The sequence below is a fragment of the Physella acuta genome, unplaced genomic scaffold, assembly GCF_028476545.2.
Source record: "Physella acuta isolate Inbredline_101_S28 unplaced genomic scaffold, ASM2847654v3 ptg000914l, whole genome shotgun sequence".
Classification (NCBI taxonomy): domain Eukaryota; kingdom Metazoa; phylum Mollusca; class Gastropoda; family Physidae; genus Physella; species Physella acuta.
Window position 1 is genome coordinate 147,028 of NW_026732431.1, and position 26,357 is coordinate 173,384.

The window sequence follows — 26,357 nt, forward strand, 5'->3', positions numbered from 1 at the left end:
GTAAGGTTACACCAAACTAATTTTTTTTTGTTTTTACTTTTTGGTGCATTTTTTCATTTTTGATTAAAAATAAATGGTGATTTGTGAATATAATAAAAGCCTTTTTACTTTTTTATTTTTTATGTGAGATTTATTTTCAATGTTTCCAATAATCAACTGAAAAAATTCCAGTGAAAAACACAAGGAGTCAACATGTTTACACGGTGAGTTCTGACATTGACCTAGATTACTTTCATTGCAGACACAAGAACAGTAGGACTATGTAAGCCTACAACAAAATAATAACAATTTCGTTGTAGAATCTATTTATTCAAACGCATTCAAGAGAACAACCACAGAAATAACAAATTTCTATTTTTAAATTCTTTTTATTGTCTAAAACTTCTAACAAAAGCACAACCAAAAAATGTAAAAATATTTTTAAAAAGACAACACAAAGCATATTATATGAGTACTTATGAGATATATACAGTTAAGTACAGTTTTTAGGGGTCGTCACACTCAGTGTTACTTCCAGACTTTTTTCTCCGGGGGGGGGGGGGGAACTTGAAATTTTCGGGGGGTGCGGACTAAAATTTCCGTGGGGGAGGGGAGACACTGTTAAAAGTATATATTTTCTATATAACTTCCATTTCGTTCGAGGGTGTGGGGGGGGGGGGGGGTAGAATCTCATCGGGGAGGGGGGTCCGAAGAGATGCTTGGAAGAAACACTGGTCACAGTGGTGTACTGGATGTAGGGTTCGGGCTCCTAAACTGGGTGTAGGGTTCGGGTTTTTGTGACAATGTTTGACATGTGAGAATGGTAGAGGGGTATGGAAGTCTGACGCTACTGTTTAGCATCTTGAAAGGTTAGAGGGGAAGGCGTGGTCGAGTGGGAGAGCGCGTGGTTGCTAACTCAAAACGTCCGAGTTTGGGTCCCCGGGCAATTGAGGCTCGATACCATGGAGACAGCAACCCATCTAGGAGAGAAAACTCCAAAATCAAACAATTGCTGCCTTGTAGATTGTTCTTGGGTGGGCAAAGGCTATGTAAGCAAATTCATAAATTAAAGCTGGCTAGAGTAATAGTCAACGGGCCCCATGGTGTTTAACAAATAACCAAGATGAAGAAATATTTAAAAAACTTTAGTTTGCAGTTATTTCACATTTTTAAAGACGTTTTCTTTATTGTAATTTAAATCCTCTTACTTAACTTCGACCATGCTCAGTTGATATTTTATAAAGAAGCTGCTGTTTTGACAAAAAGGTAAATGATGCATGTAACAGTGTGACGTCATTTTTTGGGAATTAGGTCTCACTTATTGGTGACGACAATGTCCTAAATAAAAAGAGGTTTAAAATATCGATAAAACAGCGAGATAAATAATATGTGGACGCCCATTTAAATAAAAGCAGGCAGAATGTATTATAATAAAATTGTCATGGTTATATCATACAAGAATCTTTGTATTAGTGTATTTAGCTGTGCAGGTAGATTATATATTTTTTCTGCATTGTTATATACAACTTTTTCTTTTCTTATTTTTAATACCTTTGTCAGCGGACAACCCTAAACATAGCAAATAGATACAACAATATGCCATTATTTCACAAGTTACTACAGTTAGTGCATGCAATCTGCTTGATTGAATCTCGCAAGTTGTGTTTACTTTAAGCCATATTTGCTGACATGCTTCTGTGTTAGTTGTTAGTTTATTAAAGGAACTCTGTGTTTTCGTCTTGGATATTAATGTGGCTTTCCGGTAACGTGGGGTTACTCTGACCTCAACTTGACGGCGAGCATGATGGGTCTGTCTGTAACTAACACACCCACTGATTTGACCACAATGTCATCACCCCTCTCAGGTACTGTCTCCTCATTCAGCTCGACCCTGACCTTCCTGAGCAGTGTAGCCAGCGCCATCTTTAACTCCAGGTAAGCAAGTCTCATCCCAATACAAATCCGGGGGCCATATCCGAAAGGCATGAAGGCCATGGGATCACGTTTGGCTTTGTTCTCTTCAGAAAATCTCTCGGGGTCGAATTTTTCGGGATCGGGGTAATGCTTGGGATCTTGAAGGACAGCAAAAGTGGGAATCATGACCCCCGCTCCTTTAGGGATGGTGATGTTCCCGTAGGTCCTGGTCTCCGCGGCTCTTCGGTTAATGATGGGGACAGGTGGGTAAAATCTCAAGGTCTCGTTGATCACCTGTTCGGTGTAGGTCAGCTTGTGTAGCTCTTCATAGGTGGGCGTCTCCCCTTGGACGACGCTCTCAATTTCTTCACATACTTTCTCCTGGAGACATACACATATTTTTATAACATTTGGTTTCTAAAAAAATAGTTTTACATATAAATTGGGATATTCCGGGGTTGCAGTGGTGGAGAGAGTAATGCCAGATTAACTCACTAGTAAGGACCCCATCTCCACCCCACCCCATAGATTGTAATATGAAGAGTTTAGAGTCTACAACAATCAAAGTTTTAAAGGTTAATCAACTAGATATTCTAGTTATCCGAAAATAAAACGCTTTACATGGATATGTGTATGTATTTACCGGTATATCTGTATGCATTTACTTGGATATTTGTATGTATTTACATGGATATTTGCATGTATTTACCTGGATATTTGTATGTATTTACCTGGATATCTCGAAGTATTTACCTGGATATCTGAATGAGTTTACCAGGATATCTGGATGTATTTACCTAGATATCTGGATGTATTTACCAGGATATCTGGATGTATTTACCTAGATATCTGGATGTATTTACCTGGATATCTGGATGTATTTACCTGGATATCTGGATGTATTTACCTGGGGATATCTGGATGTATTTACCTGGATATCTAGATGTATTTACCTGGATATCTGGATGTATTTACCTGGATATCTGAATGTATTTACCTGGATATCTGAATGTATTTACCTGGATATCTGGATGTATTTACCTGGGGATATCTGGATGTATTTACCTGGATATCTGGATGTATTTACCTGGATATCTGGATGTATTTACCTGGATATCTGGATGTTTGGCGAGCAAGTACAGTAGGAGTTGTAAGGTGGTGGCCGTGGTTTCGAACCCAGCAATGATGACCAGAAATGACTGACCCATCAGCTCCTCAGTGGACATTGTCTTGGGCTGTTTGTCCCAGACTACAGTGTTTCGCGACATTTCATCGTCAATGTCGTCGGTGTGTTCTGTCAAGGAGATTGGAACAAGTTTTAACATTGCACGTCGTTGTTGTTATTTTTGTTATTGTTGGTGTTGTTGTTTTAAATAAGTAGTTGATGTGGAGCACCAGCAACAAAAATGGGGGGTCGTCATTAAATGGGATCAGGCTGATTCTGTTATAAGATCCCCCTGTCTTTACTACGCGTGACACATCAATACAACAAGTCATACTTCGTCATACTCATTAAATTACAATTTTTCTTTATTTAAACACTACTTTCTCAAACGTTAAACTATGTAAGGATTTAAAATATTATATATTTCTACCTTATCCCCTAAGTTGTGTGACGTCATTTACGGACAACCTCTTAAAATAAACAGAACTGTTTTCAGAAAATTGCGCTATTAATTAGTGAGAAGTACGAAAATCTTGATTATATACAGTTTAAAGAATACAAAAAAGTCAGACCAAAATCAGGTATAGGGCTGGCGGAAACTTTGATACACCCAATTTTTTTGTTTCAGACAAAAAGTTTTTCTTGCAATTTTATAAAAAAATGAAGGCAACACTCACCCAAGACCTCCCATCTGGCTCATGACTCATGACTCACCCAAGACCTCTCCCCTGTCTTTTGACTCACCCAGCACCTCCCCCCTGACTCACCCAAGACCTCCCCCCCTGACTCATGACTCACCCAAGACCTCCCCCCTGACTCACCCAAGACCTCCCCCCTGACTCACCCAAGACCTCCCCCCTGACTCATGACTCACCCAAGACCTCTCCCCTGTCTTATGACTCACCCAAGACCTCTCCCCTGACTCATGACTCACCCAAGACCTCTCCCCTGTCTTATGACTCACCCAAGACCTCTCCCCTGACTCATGACTCACCCAAGACCTCTCCCCTGTCTTATGACTCACCCAAGACCTCTCCCCTGACTCATGACTCACCCAAGACCTCTCCCCAGTCTTATGACTCACCCAAGACCTCTCCCCTGACTCATGACTCACCCAAGACCTCTCCCCTGTCTTATGACTCACCCAAGACCTCTCCCCTGACTCATGACTCACCCAATACCTCTCCCCTGTCTTATGACTCACCCAAGACCTCTCCCCTGACTCATGACTCACCTAAGACCTCTCCCCTGTCTCCCGCAGCCTTGGCGTGTATCAAACTCTGCAGGAAGTCCTGGGGTACTTTCTCTTTCCGTCTCTCTCTTTCCGTTCTTTCTTCAATGGACTTCTCCAGAATGGTTCTGAAATAAAGTTCAGAATCTTCTCGAAATCCATCCACAGCTTTAATCTTCAGAGTCTGGGGGATAAATGCTCAAGATATAAGTATATATGTATGTATGTATATATATATATATATATATATATATATATATATATATATATATATATATATATATATATAATCCTGTTTGGCTACTTAATATAATGCTTAAATGGCGTCAAAAATAATTTCGTACTTTGCTAGCCCATTTCAGCTATTTTATTCTTTGCCCTCCCCCCACCCTCCCCACCTCCACACGCATACATTAACATCTAAATCAACATCTCACATCCCCTCTCTATCCCGCACACACAGTGTATATGATATCATATTGACTAACATGAACAAAAAACCGGTGCAGATTAGAAAATCTGAAGAAGAAGATCATGACGAGGGTCATGAGCTTCCCGTAGATCTTGAACATCTGTTTGATGTAGGAGGTGAACTCATCGTCCGGACCCCCTAGACTGTGGGTGTTGAACCCAAACGCTGTCCTCGCGATGATCTCGCTCGTGTACTGACCAGCGATGTCCTTGACGGGGAGGAGTTTCCCTTGTCTGGCATAGTCTTCTAGCACCTGGGTCAGCTTGATGGCTCGTTCTTCCACTGTCTTGGACATGTGTTTCAGCTTACCTGTGCTACGGGTATAAAAGGAAAATAACACCAGTATTTGTATACAATGAAGACATTTTTAAGGTACACTGATGAAATTGTGTTTGATTGCTAACCCAAGTTTTGTATTTGGACTCCGGGCTCGAGTTCGTAGGATGAGTCCACCCAGCTCTCATGGTTGGCTGATCACGTTAGAGAAAGAAAAACGGCTGGGGATAGTGCTGACCACACTAACCGAGGTCAATAAAACAGGTGAACTCTACTTCACCTGCCCCATGGATCTAAGGTTTGCGCGAATGTTTTAATAAAACTAGGCAATACAAATCCCTTCTCTAAAATTAATTTATCTATGAGTAATCACATTACATATGAGCGTAGACTAATTGAAAAATAAAAAAATAAAAAACAATGCCTACCTAAATGAAGGGGACATAATCTGTCTGACCCGCTTCCAGTCCTGGCCTTGGAGAAAGAAAATCCCCTTGGTGACGATGGAGCGAGTGATGGGCACCTCCTCCCTGTCCACGAAGTTGTTGAAGTCCTTGACCATGACCTCCTTCAGGATGGCCAGGTCCCTGGTCAGTAGCTGCAGGTTACAGCGGTAGATGCCGACTGTGTCTCCATGTTCGGCCAGCAGTTGAGAGAACCCGTCTCTAGATGATAGGACTAATTTTATTAGAGAACCAATCCCTACAAGATAGGACTAGCTTTATCAGAGAACCCGTCCCTAGAAGATAGGACTAAATTTTATCAGAGAACCCGTCCCTACAAGATAGGACTAATTTTATCAGAGAACCAATCCCTACAAGATAGGACTAGCTTTATCAGAGAACCCGTCCCTAGAAGATAGGACTAAATTTTATCAGAGAACCCGTCCCTACAAGATAGGACTAATTTTATCAGAGAACCCGTCCCTACAAGATAGGACTAATTTTAAGATCTCTAGATGACAGAACTAATTTTAGAAGAGAACCCGTCTGTACAAGATAGGACTAGCTTTAGCAGAAAACCCGTCCCTAGAAGATAGGACTAATTTTATCAGAGAACCCGTCCCTAGAAGATAGGACTAAATTTTATCAGAGAACCCGTCTCTACAAGATAGGACTAATTTTATCAGAGAACCCGTCCCTACAAGATAGGACTAATTTTAAGATCTCTAGATGACAGAACTAATTTTAGAAGAGAACCCGTCTGTACAAGATAGGACTAGCTTTAGCAGAAAACCCGTCCCTAGAAGATAGGACTAATTTTATCAGAGAACCCGTCCCTAGAAGATAGGTCTAATTTTATCAGAGAACCCGTCCCTAGAAGATAGGACTAGCTTTAGCAGAGAACCCGTCCCTAGAAGATAGGACTAGCTTTAGCAGAGAACCGGTCTCTAGATGACAGGACTAACTAGATGACAGAACTAGCTAGATGACAGAACTAGCTTATAGTAGAGAACCCATCCCTAGATTACAGAACTAGCATTAAGCTTCCCTACAAGACAGGACTAGCTTTAGCAGAGAACCCGTCCCTAAATGACAGAACTAGCTTTGAGCAGAGAACCCTCCCCCCTCCACTTCACACAAAAAAATGCAGCTTATGGCTTAAAAATCTATGGGGATTATAACTATATTAAAAATTCGTAGAAGTATTTATAGGCGCTTAGAATCAACTTTTTCTACGCACATATTTTTCGAATAAAATCTACACTACACTAAATGCGCAGAATGGCGTTTTATATAACTTTTGTGAAAATTCCAAGGCAATGCGGACCATAGAATTTACAAAAAAAAAAATATGCATATTGTCAGTTTTTATATTGTAAATAACATGTTCTCAATGTTTCTAAATGTTTGTATCTCTATTAATATAACTCGGAAGAGACGCAAATGCATATCTCCCACCACCCAACCCCCCCTATACATCCTAAATTTTAAAATTATATTTAATGAGCTAGCTTCTCAAAACTTAAAGGCCTAAACCCATTAGGTACCAGGTTTAAATCCTTGAGTAATCTAGAATAAAGCGCACATTGTCCAAAAAACGATATGGACAGCTTAGATGCAACAGAGAATTTTAAATCTTTTATCCACTATGTTTGGGAATTCTTTATCTTAATGTCTCTCACTACTCCAATGCTGTGTTTCTCTACCTTGTTTTTACGTGTACTTTGTATGCTCTCAATAGAAGTATTCGAGGCTATTTTTAGTCTAACACTGACTACGCGACAGGTGTTCAACTACTGCGCGGCCGCGCGCCCACTTAGCCTTGAGAGAACAGAAGTTCAGGAATTTTTGAAGAATTTGTAAAAACTCTTACTGTATGTAAAATATATGATAGAAAAAAGATTAATAAAGATTAGTGCTTCTTCCAGACTTTTTTCTCCGGGGAGGCATTTGATATTTTCGAGAGGGGGGAGGGGGGTGGGCGGAGACAACATTTTCCGGAGGGGGGCGGACACTAGTAAAAGTATGTCTTCTATATAAATTCCATTTTATTCGCCCCCCCCCCCTCCCCCCCCCCACTCCCACCCCGAAGAGATGCCTGGAAGAAAATGATAAAGATAAAGTATTAAAAAATGAAGTACTGACTTAAGATTAACCAATCCAATTGAGGCCTGCTTGACGCCATATTTCTCCCAGCTGTCGTGTGACGTCAGAGCGTTATAGATGACGTAGACGGCCGCCGTGACGACACCCAGCAGCAGGTACCACGTCACGCCGGACAAGATTCCAGGATCAGGTTCAGTGACCTCCATGCTAGCACTGCTAGTAGCAGTTATTTGTCGTCTGCTCAAAGAAACATTAAAACGTTGCTGAAAAATGTGGGAGTGCGCGCATGTGAGGATGTGTGTGTGTGTGTGTGTGCGTTAGTAGCCTATACGGTCCAGTGCTAGTATGTATGTATGTGTGTGTGGGTGTGTGTGTGTAAGCGTTGGTTTTTAATCGCGGATGTATATAATTATAAACCTAAAAAAATGGAGTATCCCCAAGACCAGTTCTGACCCACGGCATAATGCACACGTGTAAGTGATAGTGACAGCGTGTACGTGTTTACAAATAATTGAGTGAGTACACTAAGGGTGTATATGTTACGGTCAAAGCCCGAAGTCGGCTAGGCTATGGTGGACCGGCCAAAGTCTGAAATAGCTCTTGATTTCGGCCTTTGGCCGGCCAGTCCGCGGACTGTCCATGGTGGACCGGCCAAAGTCCGAATTAGAAGATCATGAGCAGATTTTTTTTTTATGCCGTAAGGATCATGAAATTAAGTCTTTATTGATTATTAATTAAAGTAATTTTTTATCGTACTATAGTCTCAATCTATCAATATCATCATTTGTTACAACAAGTTGAACTTTTATGGCATTTAGAATTACATAGCAGCTTGTTATTTTTACACTTGCAGCGATTTGTTGTGCACCTAGTTGTGCAATTGCAGCGAGTTTAGCCTTGGCCCCCAGTCAATGATTGTGAAGATGCGATGGTTCGTAGTGAATTTTCCTCAGTGCCAACTGACGACAATAAGAGCAGTTTTTCGTGAAGAATTGAAAACTCACTTCTAGCATACAGTTGGTTTAGAACACCATGTTCCGTTCCTAATTTGTAGAAACCGCCCTCGACGCTCATGACAACTGCAATCACGCTTCGGGGATCACCGTGACCTCTGTCAACATCTGGAAAACAGATGCGTACTTTGTCACCCACTTCACCATCTTTGCAAGCCAGTATGAGCTGCTGATCTGTGTTCCATGATACCTTGTTTGTTGTGACACAATCTGCAGGTAATGTTCCCTCCGTACCCTTCGTCTGCTTCATTGGGTATTCCACAAATAGCATGGACATCGTTGCCACAGGATCCAAAAGAATGGGCTGCACTACAATGTTTTTCACAAACTATATAGAATCTGTTGGCCACATTATTGTCACGCAATTGGCCTGGGCGTTCCGCCACGGCAGCAGATGTGTTAGATGAGGATGTCGTTGCATTTATGGCAACCTCCATTTCTTGTTCAATGTTCTCAAGATCTTCCTCAGTAACTATTTTATCGAGAGCCCATATATGGAAACTAACAAGGATTTACATTTTTTTCTTTTGACAGCCATCTGCTATGTCTGTCTAATGGTCTGACGGCCCTTTTGATCCATGTCGCCTTGCATATAGAATGCTATACAAACAAGAGCTAAACAATACGTTACTCTCAATGATAACGCACCCAGAATAATGAAAATGCGATCACAACTTAGTCTAGATAGAACATTGGCGAGGACATCCCGGCCAGTGCGCGAATTGGCCGGCCAATGTACAAAATACGCTGTCAAGTTTAAGCGCTTCGGACTTTGGCCAGTACGTCCCGGCCAGAGCGCACATTGGCCGGCCAATGTACGAAATACGATCTTAGTGCTAAGTTCTTCGGGCTTTGGCCAAGAGAGCCGGCCAATGCGCGGATTGGCCGGCCAATCCGTGCTTTGGCCGCACTTCGGACTTTGACCAGTACGTCCCGGCCAGAGCGCACATTGGCCGGCCAATGTACGAAATACGATCTTAGTGCTAAGTTCTTCGGGCTTTGGCCAAGAGAGCCGGCCAATGCGCGGATTGGCCGGCCAATCCGTGCTTTGGCCGCACTTCGGACTTTGACCGTAACATATACATACACTACGCACGTACGATAGTGTGTGTACATGCACTTTTGACAGTGTGTGTACATGCACTTGTGAATATATGTGTATGCATTTTTGACAGTGGGTATACATGCCCTTTTGGCAGTGTGTACATGTACTTTAGACAGTGTGTACATGTACTTTAGACAGTGTGTGCACATGCGCTTTAGACAGTGTGTACATGCACTTTTGAAAGTGTGTGTATACATGCAATTTTGACTGTGTGTTTACATGCACTTTAGGCATTGTGTGTTGTGTGTTCATGCACTATGCAAAAAACTACCTTTTTATAATAATTAAACCACATGCACAAACCAACCAACTCACCCAAATCTCCGAATAAATAATAAAAAAATTCCTACAATTATTCACGATCGAAACGCCGCGTAGTAAACATTTAAAGCACACATGACTTATTCAATACAGCGTGACCTAGATACTCTGCTTGCAACCCAGCCATTGGCTGGCTCCACAGCCTAGTTGGAGTCGAACTAAAATAATTTGAAAGTATGGCAACTCGTTTGACCAGTTTTTTAAAACACTTAAAGACATTTTTTAAATTAAAAGAATATAATACTATAATAATTATTAAATGTAATACATAAATAAGTAATGCATAAAGATATTGACGTCTGTTTATTTTTCAATTCAGGCAGTAAAAAGAGTTAATTTAACTCCAAAGATCAAAACATAAAAAGGCTGCATAAGCATTTAAAACAAAATTAAATGTGTAGGTGTTTAAAATGTTTACGGTAAAGCATTGACATCCCGTACGGCACTGGAAGGAAGGTTGCAAGGTCAGTATACGTAACAGTTTTAGGAGGTGAAAAGCAAATTGAAATGAGTGGTATGGATAATGTGCTTGTCTTCGTTGAGTGTTTGCCGTGCTTGAAATTGTAGTGTGTTTGTGTTTATATTCGCTGTGTGTTTATTTTTAGTTTTCTGTTCAAATCGGTTGCGTGTGTCTATTTTGTGTTAATAGCAGTTGTGAGTTTGTATTTATTTTTGTGTTCGTAGTGTTTCTTTTTGTTTGAGTGTGTCCACATTGAGTGTTTGGATTTGTGTGTGTTTTTATTGACATTGTTTTATTTTTGTTTAGGTTTATTGTTGGTTGTATTTATATTTGTGATGTGTTTGTTTAACTTCAGCGCGTATTTTCTTTTTGCTTGTGTTCTTTGAAAACTGCCACTCATCAAATCAGTTTGTACAAGAATCGAAAAACGAAATAAATATTTAGTAAGTTGGCTATATTTAACTTAAACATTTAAAAAATGTGTATACAAACACAAAATTAGCTTTTAAGTAGTGGGTGTAAAGAGAACAATCAGCTAAACAAAATAGTGTTCTGTTCATGTATATATCAAGTAGTCTATATAGTCAGAAAGTAATGTAGAATACTAAGTCAGGTTCTAATATAGACAAAAAGTAGCGTGGAATACTAAGTCAGGTTCTACATAACAACAAATTACATTATTATTATTAAAAGGAAATTCTGGTTGATAATTGGAATATTCCGATCCTAGATGGTGTAAAGCTAAAATAAATATGTTCTTGTAATACTGGTTAGTTTTATTTTAACAGCCATTATCTTTAGTTATAGTTCCATTTAAATACATCAAAAAAATCTGATCCGTCTAAGTGAGATTTATGAACCTAGTGTGTCTGTTCAAACATCATAAATATTACATTCGTTTACCAGTTAAAATGTCTCTTCAGTAACATTTTTAAGTATTAATGCAACAGACATTGAAGAATCGAAAACGTATCCACTAAAATGCCCATAATAAACCTTATTTTATCAGTAAATGTAATTTATTAAAAAAAAAATATCAGTGTATATGCCATTAATGTCAGATTATTGATCAGTTCAAATGAAACAGCAACAAAATAGATCACATTTTCATCCTGTAGTAAAGTGAAGAACAGCAACGATCTAGGTTTTATTTGTCATTGTCAGGATCACACATGACGTATTTTAACCGGTTTTTCAACGTTCTTCTGTTTTTGGTTATTCTGACCTTAGCCTAACAGCTAACAAAATGGGCTTTTCAGGTTTTAAAATTCCAATTGCTTTGATGGCAACATCCACCCCTTTCTTTGGTTCTGTTTCTTCATTTAACTCTACCCTGACTTTTCTGAGGAGAGTAGCCAGCGCCATCTTTAACTCCAGGTAAGCAAGTCTCATCCCAATACAAATTCTGGGGCCATATCCGAAAGGCATGAAGGCCATGGGGTCACGCTTGGCTTTGTTTTCTTCAGTAAATCTGTCGGGGTCGAATTTTTCGGGGTCGGGGTAATGCTTGGGGTCGGTGAGGACGGCAAACGATGGGATCATGACCCCCGCTCCTTTAGGGATCGTGATGTTCCCGTAGGTCCTGGTTTCCGCGGCCCTCCTGGAGATGATGGGGACAGGTGGGTAAAATCTCAAGGTCTCGTTGATGACCTGCTCTATGTACGTCAGCTTGTGTAGCTCCTCATAGGTGGGCGTCTCCCCGTGGACAACATTCTCAATCTCTTCACACATCTTCTCCTACAAGTACAAAACTTATTTTCATAGTCATATGTGAATTGCATTCTGCATATACAAAGTAATGAATTTTCTTGTATGCTTTTCAGCGTGTATGGCTAATGAAGTAGTGGTCATCTGTTTTAGTGGCGTCAGAATATAAAAGGATTGTTTTGTCCTTATATGCCCCCCGCTGCCTTCTTTTCCTACGGTAGGTCAGGTATCTGTCACAACTAGGTTGACTTAGTCTAGTCCTAAAAACTGAAGTCCATGATTGGAACTCGAGACGTTTGAGTCAGCAGTCGTGAGCGCTACCTACCAACAATGCAGTCAATCTAGATCTCCTTTAATGTCTGTAAAATTGAAGCTGAAGTTTCGTATAAATAAAAACCATGCTTAGATGTTGTTATTTTACGGTTGCTATGAAGCCAAAGATGACAACAATACGTTATTCATCCGTGTCAACAATAATCATCCGTGGCCTCTCAAGCAACTAGGTTTTACCTGGATTTCTGGATGTTTGGCCAGCAGGTAGAGACACATCTGTAGTGTGGTGGCCGTGGTTTCGAACCCAGCTAATATAACCAGCACAGACTGACCCATCAGCTCCTCATTGGACATTGTCTTTGGTTGTTTATCGAAGCCGACGCTGTTTCGCGACATTTCATCGTCAATGTCGTCAGTGTTTTCTATGAAAAAAAAGCAAAAGTCATTTTCTTAAAAAAATATTTTCGCTATGAACCTAAAATAGCCAAAAGGTCGGAATAAAGGTTAGAATCATTTTTATAATTACAATCATTTGGGTGGACTCATGACTCACCCACCACCTCCCCCCTGACTCATGACTCACCCACCACCTCCCCCCTGACTCACGACTCACCCACCACCTCCCCCCTGACTCATGACTCACCCACCACCTCCCCCCTGACTCACGACTCACCCACCACCTCCCCCCTGACTCACGACTCACCCACCACCTCCCCCCTGACTCACGACTCACCCACCACCTCCCCCCTGACTCATGACTCACCCACCACCTCCCCCCTGACTCACGACTCACCCAAAACCTCCCCCCTGACTCATGACTCACCCAAGACCTCCCCCCTGACTCACGACTCACCCACCGCCTCTCCCCTGACTCATGACTCACCCAAGACCTCCCCCCTGACTCACGACTCACCCAAGATCTCCCCCTGACTCATGACTCACCCAAGACCTCCCCCCTGACTCATGACTCACCTAAGACCTCCCCCCTGTCTCCTGCAGCCTTGGCGTGTATCAAACTCTGCAGGAAGTCCTGGGGTACTTTCTCTTTCCGTCTCTCTCTTTCCGTTCTTTCTTCAATAGATCCTTTTAAAATGGACTTGAAATAAATATCGGAATCTTCTCGAAATCCGTCCATGAATTTCAAGCCTAGAGTCTGAAGAATTTTTTAAATATCAAAAGAAGTTATGATATACCCATGCAATGCTTATTAATGCAGAACGTTGAGGAACTCAATGAATTAGTTTTAAAATGTTTGTGAATTTATCGTATAAGCTGCTATAAAGGTTTCAGCTAAACATCTTTAAAATGTTGAAGCATGTGTATGAAATCTACACAAGTTTAAGGAATCAGTTAAAACTATCATGAAAAGCAATGGCAGATTCGTAAACTTGTGTAAAAAAAATTGGCTGAATTATTGGTGAAAACTTACTTTAACACAAAACCCGTGAAAAGCCGGAAATCTGAAGAATAAAATCAACACTTTGGACATGATTTTTCCCCGATTCTTGATCATATTTTTACTGTAGAAGGTGAACTCATCATCTTGACCCCCCAGGCAGTTGGTGTTGAATCCAAACGCTGTCCTGGCGATGATCTCACTCGTGTACTGACCAGCGATGTCCTTGACGGGGAGGAGTTTCCCTTGTCTGGCATAGTCTTCTAGCACCTGGGTCAGCTTGATGGCTCGTTCCTCGATTGTCTTGGACATGTGTTTGAGCTTACCCGTGCTGGTTGATTGAAGAAATAAAATCATGAGTATATTTAGATGATATTTTAAAATGCCAGAAATAATGGAAGACGTGGACAAGAGGTGGCATACAAACGGCTAACGCAATTTTTTTCTAGGTTGTTTTGTTGTGGTATCTACAGCCAGCACACCTCTATCAAGTCCCTGATCTGAGCGACCATACATGGTAGTTTAATCATGTATTTTGTATGTTTAGGTTAAGAAATTATATATGTCAAACTAGCTTTTGGGTATAAACGTAATTTTTATTCTTTTAATGATAAGTACCTTGGAATCAATAAAAGCAACACTTTTTTTTCGAAAAGAAAAGATAGACAAATGAAAAGGAATTTAAATGTTAAATACCACATTTCTTAGCAATACAGATTTCGATATTTGAACTTAAAATAATTCCTTCGATTGGTAACTTATTCTGGCACTTAAGGAGAACACCGTTATTTTAAGAAGAGAAAACATTTTTAATTCATCTATCTGAACACCATAGAAACCAATGCAAATTGACTCACTTACTAATCAATAGTTACCGAATTACCAATCAGACATACCTAAATGAAGGGGACATAATCTGTCTGATCCGCTTCCAGTCCTGGCCTTGAAGAAAGAAGAGCCCCTTGACGATGATGGAGTGAGTGTTGAAAACAATCTCCCTGTCCACGAAGTTGTTGAAGTCCTTGACCAGTACCTCCCTGAGCAGACCAAGGTCACGTGTCACCAACAGCATCTTACCACGACATAGGCCGAACGTGTCGCCGAGTTGGTCCAGAAGTTTCGTGAACCCGTCTCTAGAAATTTTTAAAGTAGTTTCAGTCATGTGTTTTTTTTTAAAGATACCCTTAGAAACTTATATGGAGTATAATTAGGCACCCAAATAGACAGGCACCTCATACTATAGCCTATAATCTGCTATAAAGTTATAAAATTATAGGAAATAATATTACATAAAATAAAAACTATATGAAATAAAAATGTATACTATCTGATAGAAAAAAAAACATGATACTTGAAGCTAAATGTACACGATTTGATAGAAAAAAAAGGTACTTTAAGCTAATGTAAACGATTTGATAAACCATATAGTTAGGCCTACTTTAAGCTAAATGTAAACGATTTAATAAACCATATAGTTAGGCCTACTTTAAGCTAAATGTAAACGATTTAATAAACCATATAGTTAGGCCTACTTTAGGCTAAATGTAAACGATTTAATAAACCATATAGTTAGGCCTACTTTAAGCTAAATGTAAACGATTTAATAAACCATATAGTTAGGCCTACTTTAAGCTAAATGTAAACGATTTGATAAACCATATAGTTAGGCCTACTTTAAACTAAATGTAAACGATTTAATAAACCATATAGTTAGGCCTACTTTAAGCTAAATGTAAACGATTTGATCAACCAAATAGTTAGGCCTACTTTAAACTAAATGTAAACGATTTAATAAACCATATAGTTAGGCCTACTTTAAGCTAAATGTAAACGATTTGATAAACAGAATAGTTAGGCCTACTTTAAGCTAAATGTAAACGATTTAATAAACCATATAGTTAGGCCTACTTTAGGCTAAATGTAAACGATTTAATAAACCATATAGTTAGGCCTACTTTAAGCTAAATGTAAACGATTTGATAAACCATATAGTTAGGCCTACTTTAAACTAAATGTAAACGATTTAATAAACCATATAGTTAGGCCTACTTTAAGCTAAATGTAAACGATTTGATAAACCAAATAGTTAGGCCTACTTTAAACTAAATGTAAACGATTTAATAAACCATATAGTTAGGCCTACTTTAAGCTAAATGTAAACGATTTGATAAACAGAATAGTTAGGCCTACTTTAAGCTAAATGTAAACGATTTAATAAACCATATAGTTAGGCCTACTTTAGGCTAAATGTAAACGATTTGATAAACCATATAGTTAGGCCTACTTTAAGCTAAATGTAAACGATTTGATAAACCAAATAGTTAGGCCTACTTTAAGCTAAATGTAAACGATTTGATAAACAAAAAAATTTGGCCTACTTTAAGCTAAATGTAAACGATTTGATAAACAAAATAGTTAGGCCTACTTTAAGCTAAATGTAAACGATTTAATAAACAAAATAGTTAGGCCTACTTTAAGCTAAATGTAAACGATGTGATAAACAAAATAGTTAGGCCTACTTTAAGCTAAATGTAAACGATTTGATAAACAAAATAGTTAGGCCTACTTTAAGCTAAATGTAAACGATTTGATAAACAAAATAGTTAGGCCTACTTTAAGCTAAATGTAAACGATTTGATAAACAAAATAGTTAGGCCTACTTTAGGCTAAATGTAAACGATTTAATAAACCATATAGTTAGGCCTACTTTAAGCTAAATGTAAACGATTTAATAAACCATATAGTTAGGCCTACTTTAAGCTAAATGTAAACGATTTGATAAACCATATAGTTAGGCCTACTTTAAACTAAATGTAAACGATTTAATAAACAAAAAAATTTGGCCTACTTTAAGCTAAATGTAAACGATTTGATAAACCAAATAGTTAGGCCTACTTTAAACTAAATGTAAACGATTTAATAAACCATATAGTTAGGCCTACTTTAAGCTAAATGTAAACGATTTGATAAACAGAATAGTTAGGCCTACTTTAAGCTAAATGTAAACGATTTAATAAACCATATAGTTAGGCCTACTTTAGGCTAAATGTAAACGATTTGATAAACCATATAGTTAGGCCTACTTTAAGCTAAATGTAAACGATTTGATAAACAGAATAGTTAGGCCTACTTTAAGCTAAATGTAAACGATTTGATAAACAAAAAAATTTGGCCTACTTTAAGCTAAATGTAAACGATTTGATAAACAAAATAGTTAGGCCTACTTTAAGCTAAATGTAAACGATTTAATAAACAAAATAGTTAGGCCTACTTTAAGCTAAATGTAAACGATGTGATAAACAAAATAGTTAGGCCTACTTTAAGCTAAATGTAAACGATTTGATAAACAAAATAGTTAGGCCTACTTTAAGCTAAATGTAAACGATTTGATAAACAAAATAGTTAGGCCTACTTTAAGCTAAATGTAAACGATTTGATAAACAAAATAGTTAGGCCTACTTTAAGCTAAATGTAAACGATTTGATAAACCAAATAGTTAGGCCTACTTTAAGCTAAATGTAAACGATTTGATAAACAAAAAAATTTGGCCTACTTTAAGCTAAATGTAAACGATTTGATAAACAAAATAGTTAGGCCTACTTTAAGCTAAATGTAAACGATTTAATAAACCATATAGTTAGGCCTACTTTAAGCTAAATGTAAACGATTTAATAAACCATATAGTTAGGCCTACTTTAAGCTAAATGTAAACGATTTGATAAACCATATAGTTAGGCCTACTTTAAACTAAATGTAAACGATTTAATAAAAAAAAAAATTTGGCCTACTTTAAGCTAAATGTAAACGATTTGATAAACCAAATAGTTAGGCCTACTTTAAACTAAATGTAAACGATTTAATAAACCATATAGTTAGGCCTACTTTAAGCTAAATGTAAACGATTTGATAAACAGAATAGTTAGGCCTACTTTAAGCTAAATGTAAACGATTTAATAAACCATATAGTTAGGCCTACTTTAGGCTAAATGTAAACGATTTGATAAACCATATAGTTAGGCCTACTTTAAGCTAAATGTAAACGATTTGATAAACAGAATAGTTAGGCCTACTTTAAGCTAAATGTAAACGATTTGATAAACAAAAAAATTTGGCCTACTTTAAGCTAAATGTAAACGATTTGATAAACAAAATAGTTAGGCCTACTTTAAGCTAAATGTAAACGATTTAATAAACAAAATAGTTAGGCCTACTTTAAGCTAAATGTAAACGATGTGATAAACAAAATAGTTAGGCCTACTTTAAGCTAAATGTAAACGATTTGATAAACAAAATAGTTAGGCCTACTTTAAGCTAAATGTAAACGATTTGATAAACAAAATAGTTAGGCCTACTTTAAGCTAAATGTAAACGATTTGATAAACAAAATAGTTAGGCCTACTTTAAGCTAAATGTAAACGATTTGATAAACCAAATAGTTAGGCCTACTTTAAGCTAAATGTAAACGATTTGATAAACAAAAAAATTTGGCCTACTTTAAGCTAAATGTAAACGATTTGATAAACAAAATAGTTAGGCCTACTTTAAGCTAAATGTAAACGATTTAATAAACAAAATAGTTAGGCCTACTTTAAGCTAAATGTAAACGATGTGATAAACAAAATAGTTAGGCCTACTTTAAGCTAAATGTAAACGATTTGATAAACAAAATAGTTAGGCCTACTTTAAGCTAAATGTAAACGATTTGATAAACAAAATAGTTAGGCCTACTTTAAGCTAAATGTAAACGATTTGATAAACAAAATAGTTAGGCCTACTTTAGGCTAAATGTAAACGATTTAATAAACCATATAGTTAGGCCTACTTTAAGCTAAATGTAAACGATTTAATAAACCATATAGTTAGGCCTACTTTAAGCTAAATGTAAACGATTTGATAAACCATATAGTTAGGCCTACTTTAAACTAAATGTAAACGATTTAATAAACAAAAAAATTTGGCCTACTTTAAGCTAAATGTAAACGATTTGATAAACCAAATAGTTAGGCCTACTTTAAACTAAATGTAAACGATTTAATAAACCATATAGTTAGGCCTACTTTAAGCTAAATGTAAACGATTTGATAAACAGAATAGTTAGGCCTACTTTAAGCTAAATGTAAACGATTTAATAAACCATATAGTTAGGCCTACTTTAGGCTAAATGTAAACGATTTGATAAACCATATAGTTAGGCCTACTTTAAGCTAAATGTAAACGATTTGATAAACAGAATAGTTAGGCCTACTTTAAGCTAAATGTAAACGATTTGATAAACAAAAAAATTTGGCCTACTTTAAGCTAAATGTAAACGATTTGATAAACAAAATAGTTAGGCCTACTTTAAGCTAAATGTAAACGATTTAATAAACAAAATAGTTAGGCCTACTTTAAGCTAAATGTAAACGATGTGATAAACAAAATAGTTAGGCCTACTTTAAGCTAAATGTAAACGATTTGATAAACAAAATAGTTAGGCCTACTTTAAGCTAAATGTAAACGATTTGATAAACAAAATAGTTAGGCCTACTTTAAGCTAAATGTAAACGATTTGATAAACAAAATAGTTAGGCCTACTTTAAGCTAAATGTAAACGATTTGATAAACCAAATAGTTAGGCCTACTTTAAGCTAAATGTAAACGATTTGATAAACCAAATAGTTAGGCCTACTTTAGGCTAAATGTAAACGATTTGATAAACAAAATAGTTAGGCCTACTTTAAGCTAAATGTAAACGATTTGATAAACCAAATAGTTAGGCCTACTTTAAGCTAAATGTAAACGATTTGATAAACCAAATAGTTAGGCCTACTTTAGGCTAAATGTAAACGATTTGATAAACAAAATAGTTAGGCCTACTTTAAGCTAAATGTAAACGATTTGATAAACAAAATAGTTAGGCCTACTTTAAGCTAAATGTAAACGATTTAATAAACCAAATAGTTAGGCCTACTTTAAGCTAAATGTAAACGATTTGATCAACAAAATAGTTAGGCCTACTTTAGGCTAAATGTAAACGATTTAATAAACCAAATAGTTAGGCCTACTTTAAGCTAAATGTAAACGATTTGATCAACAAAATAGTTAGGCCTACTTTAAGCTAAATGTAAACGATTTGATAAACAAAATAGTTAGGCCTACTTTAAGCTAAATGTAAACGATTTGATAAACCAAATAGTTAGGCCTACTTTAAGCTAAATGTAAACGATTTGATAAACCAAATAGTTAGGCCTACTTTAGGCTAAATGTAAACGATTTGATAAACCAAATAGTTAGGCCTACTTTAAACTAAATGTAAACGATTTAATAAACCATATAGTTAGGCCTACTTTAAGCTAAATGTAAACGATTTGATAAACAGAATAGTTAGGCCTACTTTAAGCTAAATGTAAACGATTTAATAAACCATATAGTTAGGCCTACTTTAGGCTAAATGTAAACGATTTGATAAACCATATAGTTAGGCCTACTTTAAGCTAAATGTAAACGATTTGATAAACCAAATAGTTAGGCCTACTTTAAGCTAAATGTAAACGATTTGATAAACAAAAAAATTTGGCCTACTTTAAGCTAAATGTAAACGATTTGATAAACAAAATAGTTAGGCCTACTTTAAGCTAAATGTAAACGATTTAATAAACAAAATAGTTAGGCCTACTTTAAGCTAAATGTAAACGATGTGATAAACAAAATAGTTAGGCCTACTTTAAGCTAAATGTAAACGATTTGATAAACAAAATAGTTAGGCCTACTTTAAGCTAAATGTAAACGATTTGATAAACAAAATAGTTAGGCCTACTTTAAGCTAAATGTAAACGATTTGATAAACAAAATAGTTAGGCCTACTTTAGGCTAAATGTAAACGATTTAATAAACCATATAGTTAGGCCTACTTTAAGCTAAATGTAAACGATTTAATAAACCATATAGTTAGGCCTACTTTAAGCTAAATGTAAACGATTTGATAAACCATATAGTTAGGCCTACTTTAAACTAAATGTAAACGATTTAATAAACCATATAGTTAGGCCTACTTTAAGCTAAATGTAAACGATTTGATAAACCAAATAGTTAGGCCTACTTTAAACTAAATGTAAACGATTTAATAAACCATATAGTTAGGCCTACTTTAAGCTAAATGTAAACGATTTGATAAACAGAATAGTTAGGCCTACTTTAAGCTAAATGTAAACGATTTAATAAACCATATAGTTAGGCCTACTTTAGGCTAAATGTAAACGATTTGATAAACCATATAGTTAGGCCTACTTTAAGCTAAATGTAAACGATTTGATAAACCAAATAGTTAGGCCTACTTTAAGCTAAATGTAAACGATTTGATAAACAAAAAAATTTGGCCTACTTTAAGCTAAATGTAAACGATTTGATAAACAAAATAGTTAGGCCTACTTTAAGCTAAATGTAAACGATTTAATAAACAAAATAGTTAGGCCTACTTTAAGCTAAATGTAAACGATGTGATAAACAAAATAGTTAGGCCTACTTTAAGCTAAATGTAAACGATTTGATAAACAAAATAGTTAGGCCTACTTTAAGCTAAATGTAAACGATTTGATAAACAAAATAGTTAGGCCTACTTTAAGCTAAATGTAAACGATTTGATAAACAAAATAGTTAGGCCTACTTTAAGCTAAATGTAAACGATTTGATAAACCAAATAGTTAGGCCTACTTTAAGCTAAATGTAAACGATTTGATAAACCAAATAGTTAGGCCTACTTTAGGCTAAATGTAAACGATTTGATAAACAAAATAGTTAGGCCTACTTTAAGCTAAATGTAAACGATTTGATAAACCAAATAGTTAGGCCTACTTTAAGCTAAATGTAAACGATTTGATAAACCAAATAGTTAGGCCTACTTTAGGCTAAATGTAAACGATTTGATAAACAAAATAGTTAGGCCTACTTTAAGCTAAATGTAAACGATTTGATAAACAAAATAGTTAGGCCTACTTTAAGCTAAATGTAAACGATTTAATAAACCAAATAGTTAGGCCTACTTTAAGCTAAATGTAAACGATTTGATCAACAAAATAGTTAGGCCTACTTTAGGCTAAATGTAAACGATTTAATAAACCAAATAGTTAGGCCTACTTTAAGCTAAATGTAAACGATTTGATCAACAAAATAGTTAGGCCTACTTTAAGCTAAATGTAAACGATTTGATAAACAAAATAGTTAGGCCTACTTTAGGCTAAATGTAAACGATTTAATAAACCAAATAGTTAGGCCTACTTTAAGCTAAATGTAAACGATTTGATCAACAAAATAGTTAGGCCTACTTTAAGCTAAATGTAAACGATTTGATCAACAAAATAGTTAGGCCTACTTTAAGCTAAATGTAAACGATTTGATCAACAAAATAGTTAGGCCTACTTTAGGCTAAATGTAAACGATTTAATAAACCAAATAGTTAGGCCTACTTTAAGCTAAATGTAAACGATTTGATCAACAAAATAGTTAGGCCTACTTTAAGCTAAATGTAAACGATTTGATAAACCAAATAGTTAGGCCTACTTTAAGCTAAATGTAAACTGTGATAAACAAAATAGTTAGGCCTACTTTAAACTAAATGTAAACGATTTAATAAACCAAATAGTTAGGCCTACTTTAGGCTAAATGTAAACGATTTGATAAACAAAATAGTTAGGCCTACTTTAAGCTAAATGTAAACGATTTGATAAACAAAATATTTAGGCCTACTTTAAGCTAAATGTAAACGATTTGATAAACAAAATAGTTAGGCCTACTTTAAGCTAAATGTAAACGATTTAATAAACAAAATAGTTAGGCCTACTTTAAACTAAATGTAAACGATTTGATAAACCAAGTAGTTAGGCCTACTTTAAGCTAAATGTAAACGATTTGATAAACAAAATAGTTAGGCCTACTTTAAGCTAAATGTAAACGATTTAATAAACCATATAATTAGGGCTACTTTAAGCTAAATGTAAACGATTTGATAAACAAAATAGTTAGGCCTACTTTAAGCTAAATGTAAACGATTTGATAAACAAAATAGTTAGGCCTACTTTAAGCTAAATGTAAACGATTTGATAAACAAAATAGTTAGGCCTACTTTAAGCTAAATGTAAACGATTTGATAAACAAAATAGTTAGGCCTACTTTAAGCTAAATGTAAACGATTTGATAAACAAAATAGTTAGGCCTACTTTAAGCTAAATGTAAACGATTTGATAAACAAAATAGTTAGGCCTACTTTAAGCTAAATGTAAACGATTTGATAAACAAAATAGTTAGGCCTACTTTAAGCTAAATGTAAACGATTTGATAAACAAAATAGTTAGGCCTACTTTAAGCTAACTGTAAACGATTTGATAAACCATATAGTTAGGCCTACTATACGCTAAATGTAAACGATTTGATAAACCATATAGTTAGGCCTACTTTAAGCTAAATGTAAACGATTTGATAAACAAAATAGTTAGGCCTACTTTAAGCTAAATGTAAACGATTTGATAAACCAAATAGTTAGGCCTACTTTAAACTAAATGTAAACGATTTGATAAACAAAATAGTTAGGCCTACTTTAAGCTAAATGTAAACGATTTAATAAACCAAATAGTTATGCCTACTTTAAGCTAAATGTAAACGATTTAATAAACCATATAGTTAGGCCTACTTTAAGCTAAATGTAAACGATTTAATAAACCATATAGTTAGGCCTACTTTAAGCTAAATGTAAACGATTTGATAAACAAAACAGGCACTTTAAGCTAAACGTAAACGATTTGATAAACCAAATAGGTACTTTAAGCTAAATGTAAACTGTGATAAACAAAATAGTTAGGCCTACTTTAAGCTAAATGTAAACTGTGATAAACAAAATAGTTAGGCCTACTTTAAGCTAAATGTAAACTGTGATAAACAAAATAGTTAGGCCTACTTTAAGCTAAATGTAAACTGTGATAAACAAAATAGTTAGGCCTACTTTAAGCTAAATGTAAACTGTGATAAACAAAATAGTTAGGCCTACTTTAAGCTAAATGTATACGATTTGATAAAAAAAATAGGTAGGCCTACTTTAAGCTAAATTTATACAATTTGATAAAAAAAGGTACTTTAAGCTAAATGTATACGATTTGATAGAAAACAACAAAAAACAATTACTTTAAGCTAACAAAACCCATTGTGCCCTGCTTGACGCCATATTTCCCCCAGTTGTCTTGTGACGTCAGTTTGGTGTAGGTGAAGTAGAATGCCGCAGTGATGGTTCCCAAAAGTAGGTACACGTTCACCCCTGACAACATTCCAGAAACTTCCGCAGATGTCTCCATTGTTGAATGTGGTAATCACCTTGTCAATTAGATAAGACTATTGGTCTAAGATCGTTAAAGAGATTCAGGTATGTATGCACTATGTTGGTAAATACACTAAGGATATTGTGGGTACAGAAATTAAAGATAGTGTGTGCGAACAGTAACTAAAGATAGTGTGGGTACAGTCAGTGGCGTAGCGAGGTCGGGTGTCACCCGGTGCGGCACTTAATGGTGTCAATCCCCAGAGGCGCAGCGACCCTTCCCGGGGACAAATTTTCGATTTACACACCCCCCCCCCTCAAACTTTCGATTTGCACCCCCCACCTCAAACTTCCGATTTGCACCGCCCCTCAAACTTTCGATTCGCAACCCCCCCCTCAAACTTTCTATTTGCACCCCACCCCCACCACTCAAAATGTTCGCTATTTATTTTGCTATTTTTTTCCTTGGTGTCACCCCCTAAATGATGTCACACGGTGCGGTCCGCACCCCCCCCCCCCTTCGCAACGCCTCTGGGTACAGTAGCTAAAGATAGTGTGAGGGTACAGTAACTAAAGATAGTGTGTGGGTACAGTAACTAAAGATGGTGTGTGGGTACAGTAACTAAAGATAGTGTGAGGGTACAGTAACTAAAGATGGTGTGTGGGTACAGTAACTAAAGATAGTGTGAGGGTACAGTAACTACAGATTGTGTGGGTACAGTAACTAAAGATAGTGTGTGGGTACAGTAACTAAAGATAGTGTGAGGGTACAGTAACTAAAGATGGTGTGTGGGTACAGTAACTAAAGATAGTGTGTGGGTACAGTAACTAAAGATAGTGTGTGGGTACAGTAACTAAAGATAGTGTGAGTGTACAGTAACTAAATATAGTGTGAGGGTACAGTAACTAAAGATAGTGTGTGGGTACAGTAACTAAAGATAGTGTGAGGGTACAGTAACTAAAGATGGTGTGTGGGTACAGTAACTAAAGATGGTGTGTGGGTACAGTAACTAAAGATAGTGTGAGGGTACAGTAACTACAGATTGTGTGGGTACAGTAACTAAAGATAGTGTGTGGGTACAGTAACTAAAGATAGTGTGAGGGTACAGTAACTACAGATAGTGTGTGGGTACAGTAACTAAAGATAGTGTGAGGGTACAGTAACTACAGATAGTGTGTGGGTACAGTAACTACAGATAGTGTGTGGGTACAGTAACTAAAGATAGTGTGTGGGTACAGTAACTAGAGATGGTGTATGGGTACAGTAATTATAGATATTGTGCGGGTACACTACCTAAAGATATTCTGTGGGTACAGTAACTAAAGATGGTGTGAGGGAACAGTAACAAAAGATAGTGTGTGCACAGTAACTAGATCTTTAATATAGTGTGTGGGTACAGTAACTATTAACTAAAGTAAGTGTGTGGGTACAGAAACTAATTTAGCTATTCCAAAAACACATATAGTTATACTACTATATTTGTAAATAAACGAAACCATGTTATAAGCCTTACCTTTATACACGCATTTAATCACCTAACCACGAAAATTACACCTGCACTCAAGTGTGAAAAAACCTTAGTAATTCGTGAATGAATTCTCGACCGTAGCTCCCGTTAACAGACGATCCTTGTACACATGAGCTGTTCCATATCCTCTGACCTACTTACGTCAGATGACATGCATAATGGCTGTGCACCATTTTTGATCGTCAGTTTTAGAATAGTGTTGGTAAAATTTTAGGTCTTAACCACTTCATGAGCAACATTAGCAAAAACAAAAATGATAAGTAATCAAAGTAACTGGTTACATGGATTTATTTATTTTAAATACATTTAAGTTACACGACTTTAGATTTTTTTAAAAACAGTTTTAAGTGGTTTACGGTAAAACTAAGTTGGCCAGCCTTTGGGGGGGGGGGGGGGGGGGGGGTTATAAAGTGTAACAAAATATGGAACTGCGAATGATTGTAATTCCGCAGCAGATAAAACCGAGGCCTCCTTATAATTGGTTTAGCTGACTGTATTGGTATTTGTTGTAATAGGCCTGTTTGTTTTGTGGTGTAAATTGTAGGTACTTTGTGGTGTGTGTATGAGTGTGTGTGTGTGTGTGTGTGTGTGTGTGTGTGTGTGTGTGTGTGTGTGTGTGTGTCATCTCCTGCACATCTCTTGTTGCTGTCGAGTCGGATGTGTTGTGTTTAGTTCCGCTTTTCTTGTT

General features: G+C 36.5%; 2 protein-coding genes across 2 annotated transcripts; both read right to left on the bottom strand.

The window, feature by feature from the left end:
* Window positions 1–667: 667 nt before the first annotated feature.
* On the bottom strand, window positions 668–10,124 carry LOC131953243 (cytochrome P450 3A41-like). The gene is made up of 7 exons (XM_059316348.1): window positions 10,020–10,124; window positions 7,626–7,823; window positions 5,466–5,702; window positions 4,778–5,075; window positions 4,293–4,473; window positions 3,003–3,187; window positions 668–2,274 (listed from the first exon to the last, which is right to left on the bottom strand). The coding sequence occupies exons 2-7, from the start codon at window positions 7,790–7,792 to the stop codon at window positions 1,753–1,755; spliced, it is 1,590 nt and encodes a 529-aa protein (XP_059172331.1). The 5' UTR covers window positions 7,793–7,823; window positions 10,020–10,124; the 3' UTR covers window positions 668–1,752.
* A 185-nt stretch (window positions 10,125–10,309) lies between these two features.
* LOC131953244 (cytochrome P450 3A41) lies at window positions 10,310–25,812 on the bottom strand. Its single transcript, XM_059316349.1, has 7 exons — window positions 25,655–25,812; window positions 24,011–24,196; window positions 14,758–14,994; window positions 13,895–14,192; window positions 13,438–13,618; window positions 12,703–12,887; window positions 10,310–12,222 (listed from the first exon to the last, which is right to left on the bottom strand). Exons 2-7 carry the CDS (start codon window positions 24,175–24,177, stop codon window positions 11,701–11,703), a joined length of 1,590 nt encoding a protein of 529 aa, XP_059172332.1. The 5' UTR covers window positions 24,178–24,196; window positions 25,655–25,812; the 3' UTR covers window positions 10,310–11,700.
* Between the last annotated feature and the right edge of the window lie 545 nt (window positions 25,813–26,357).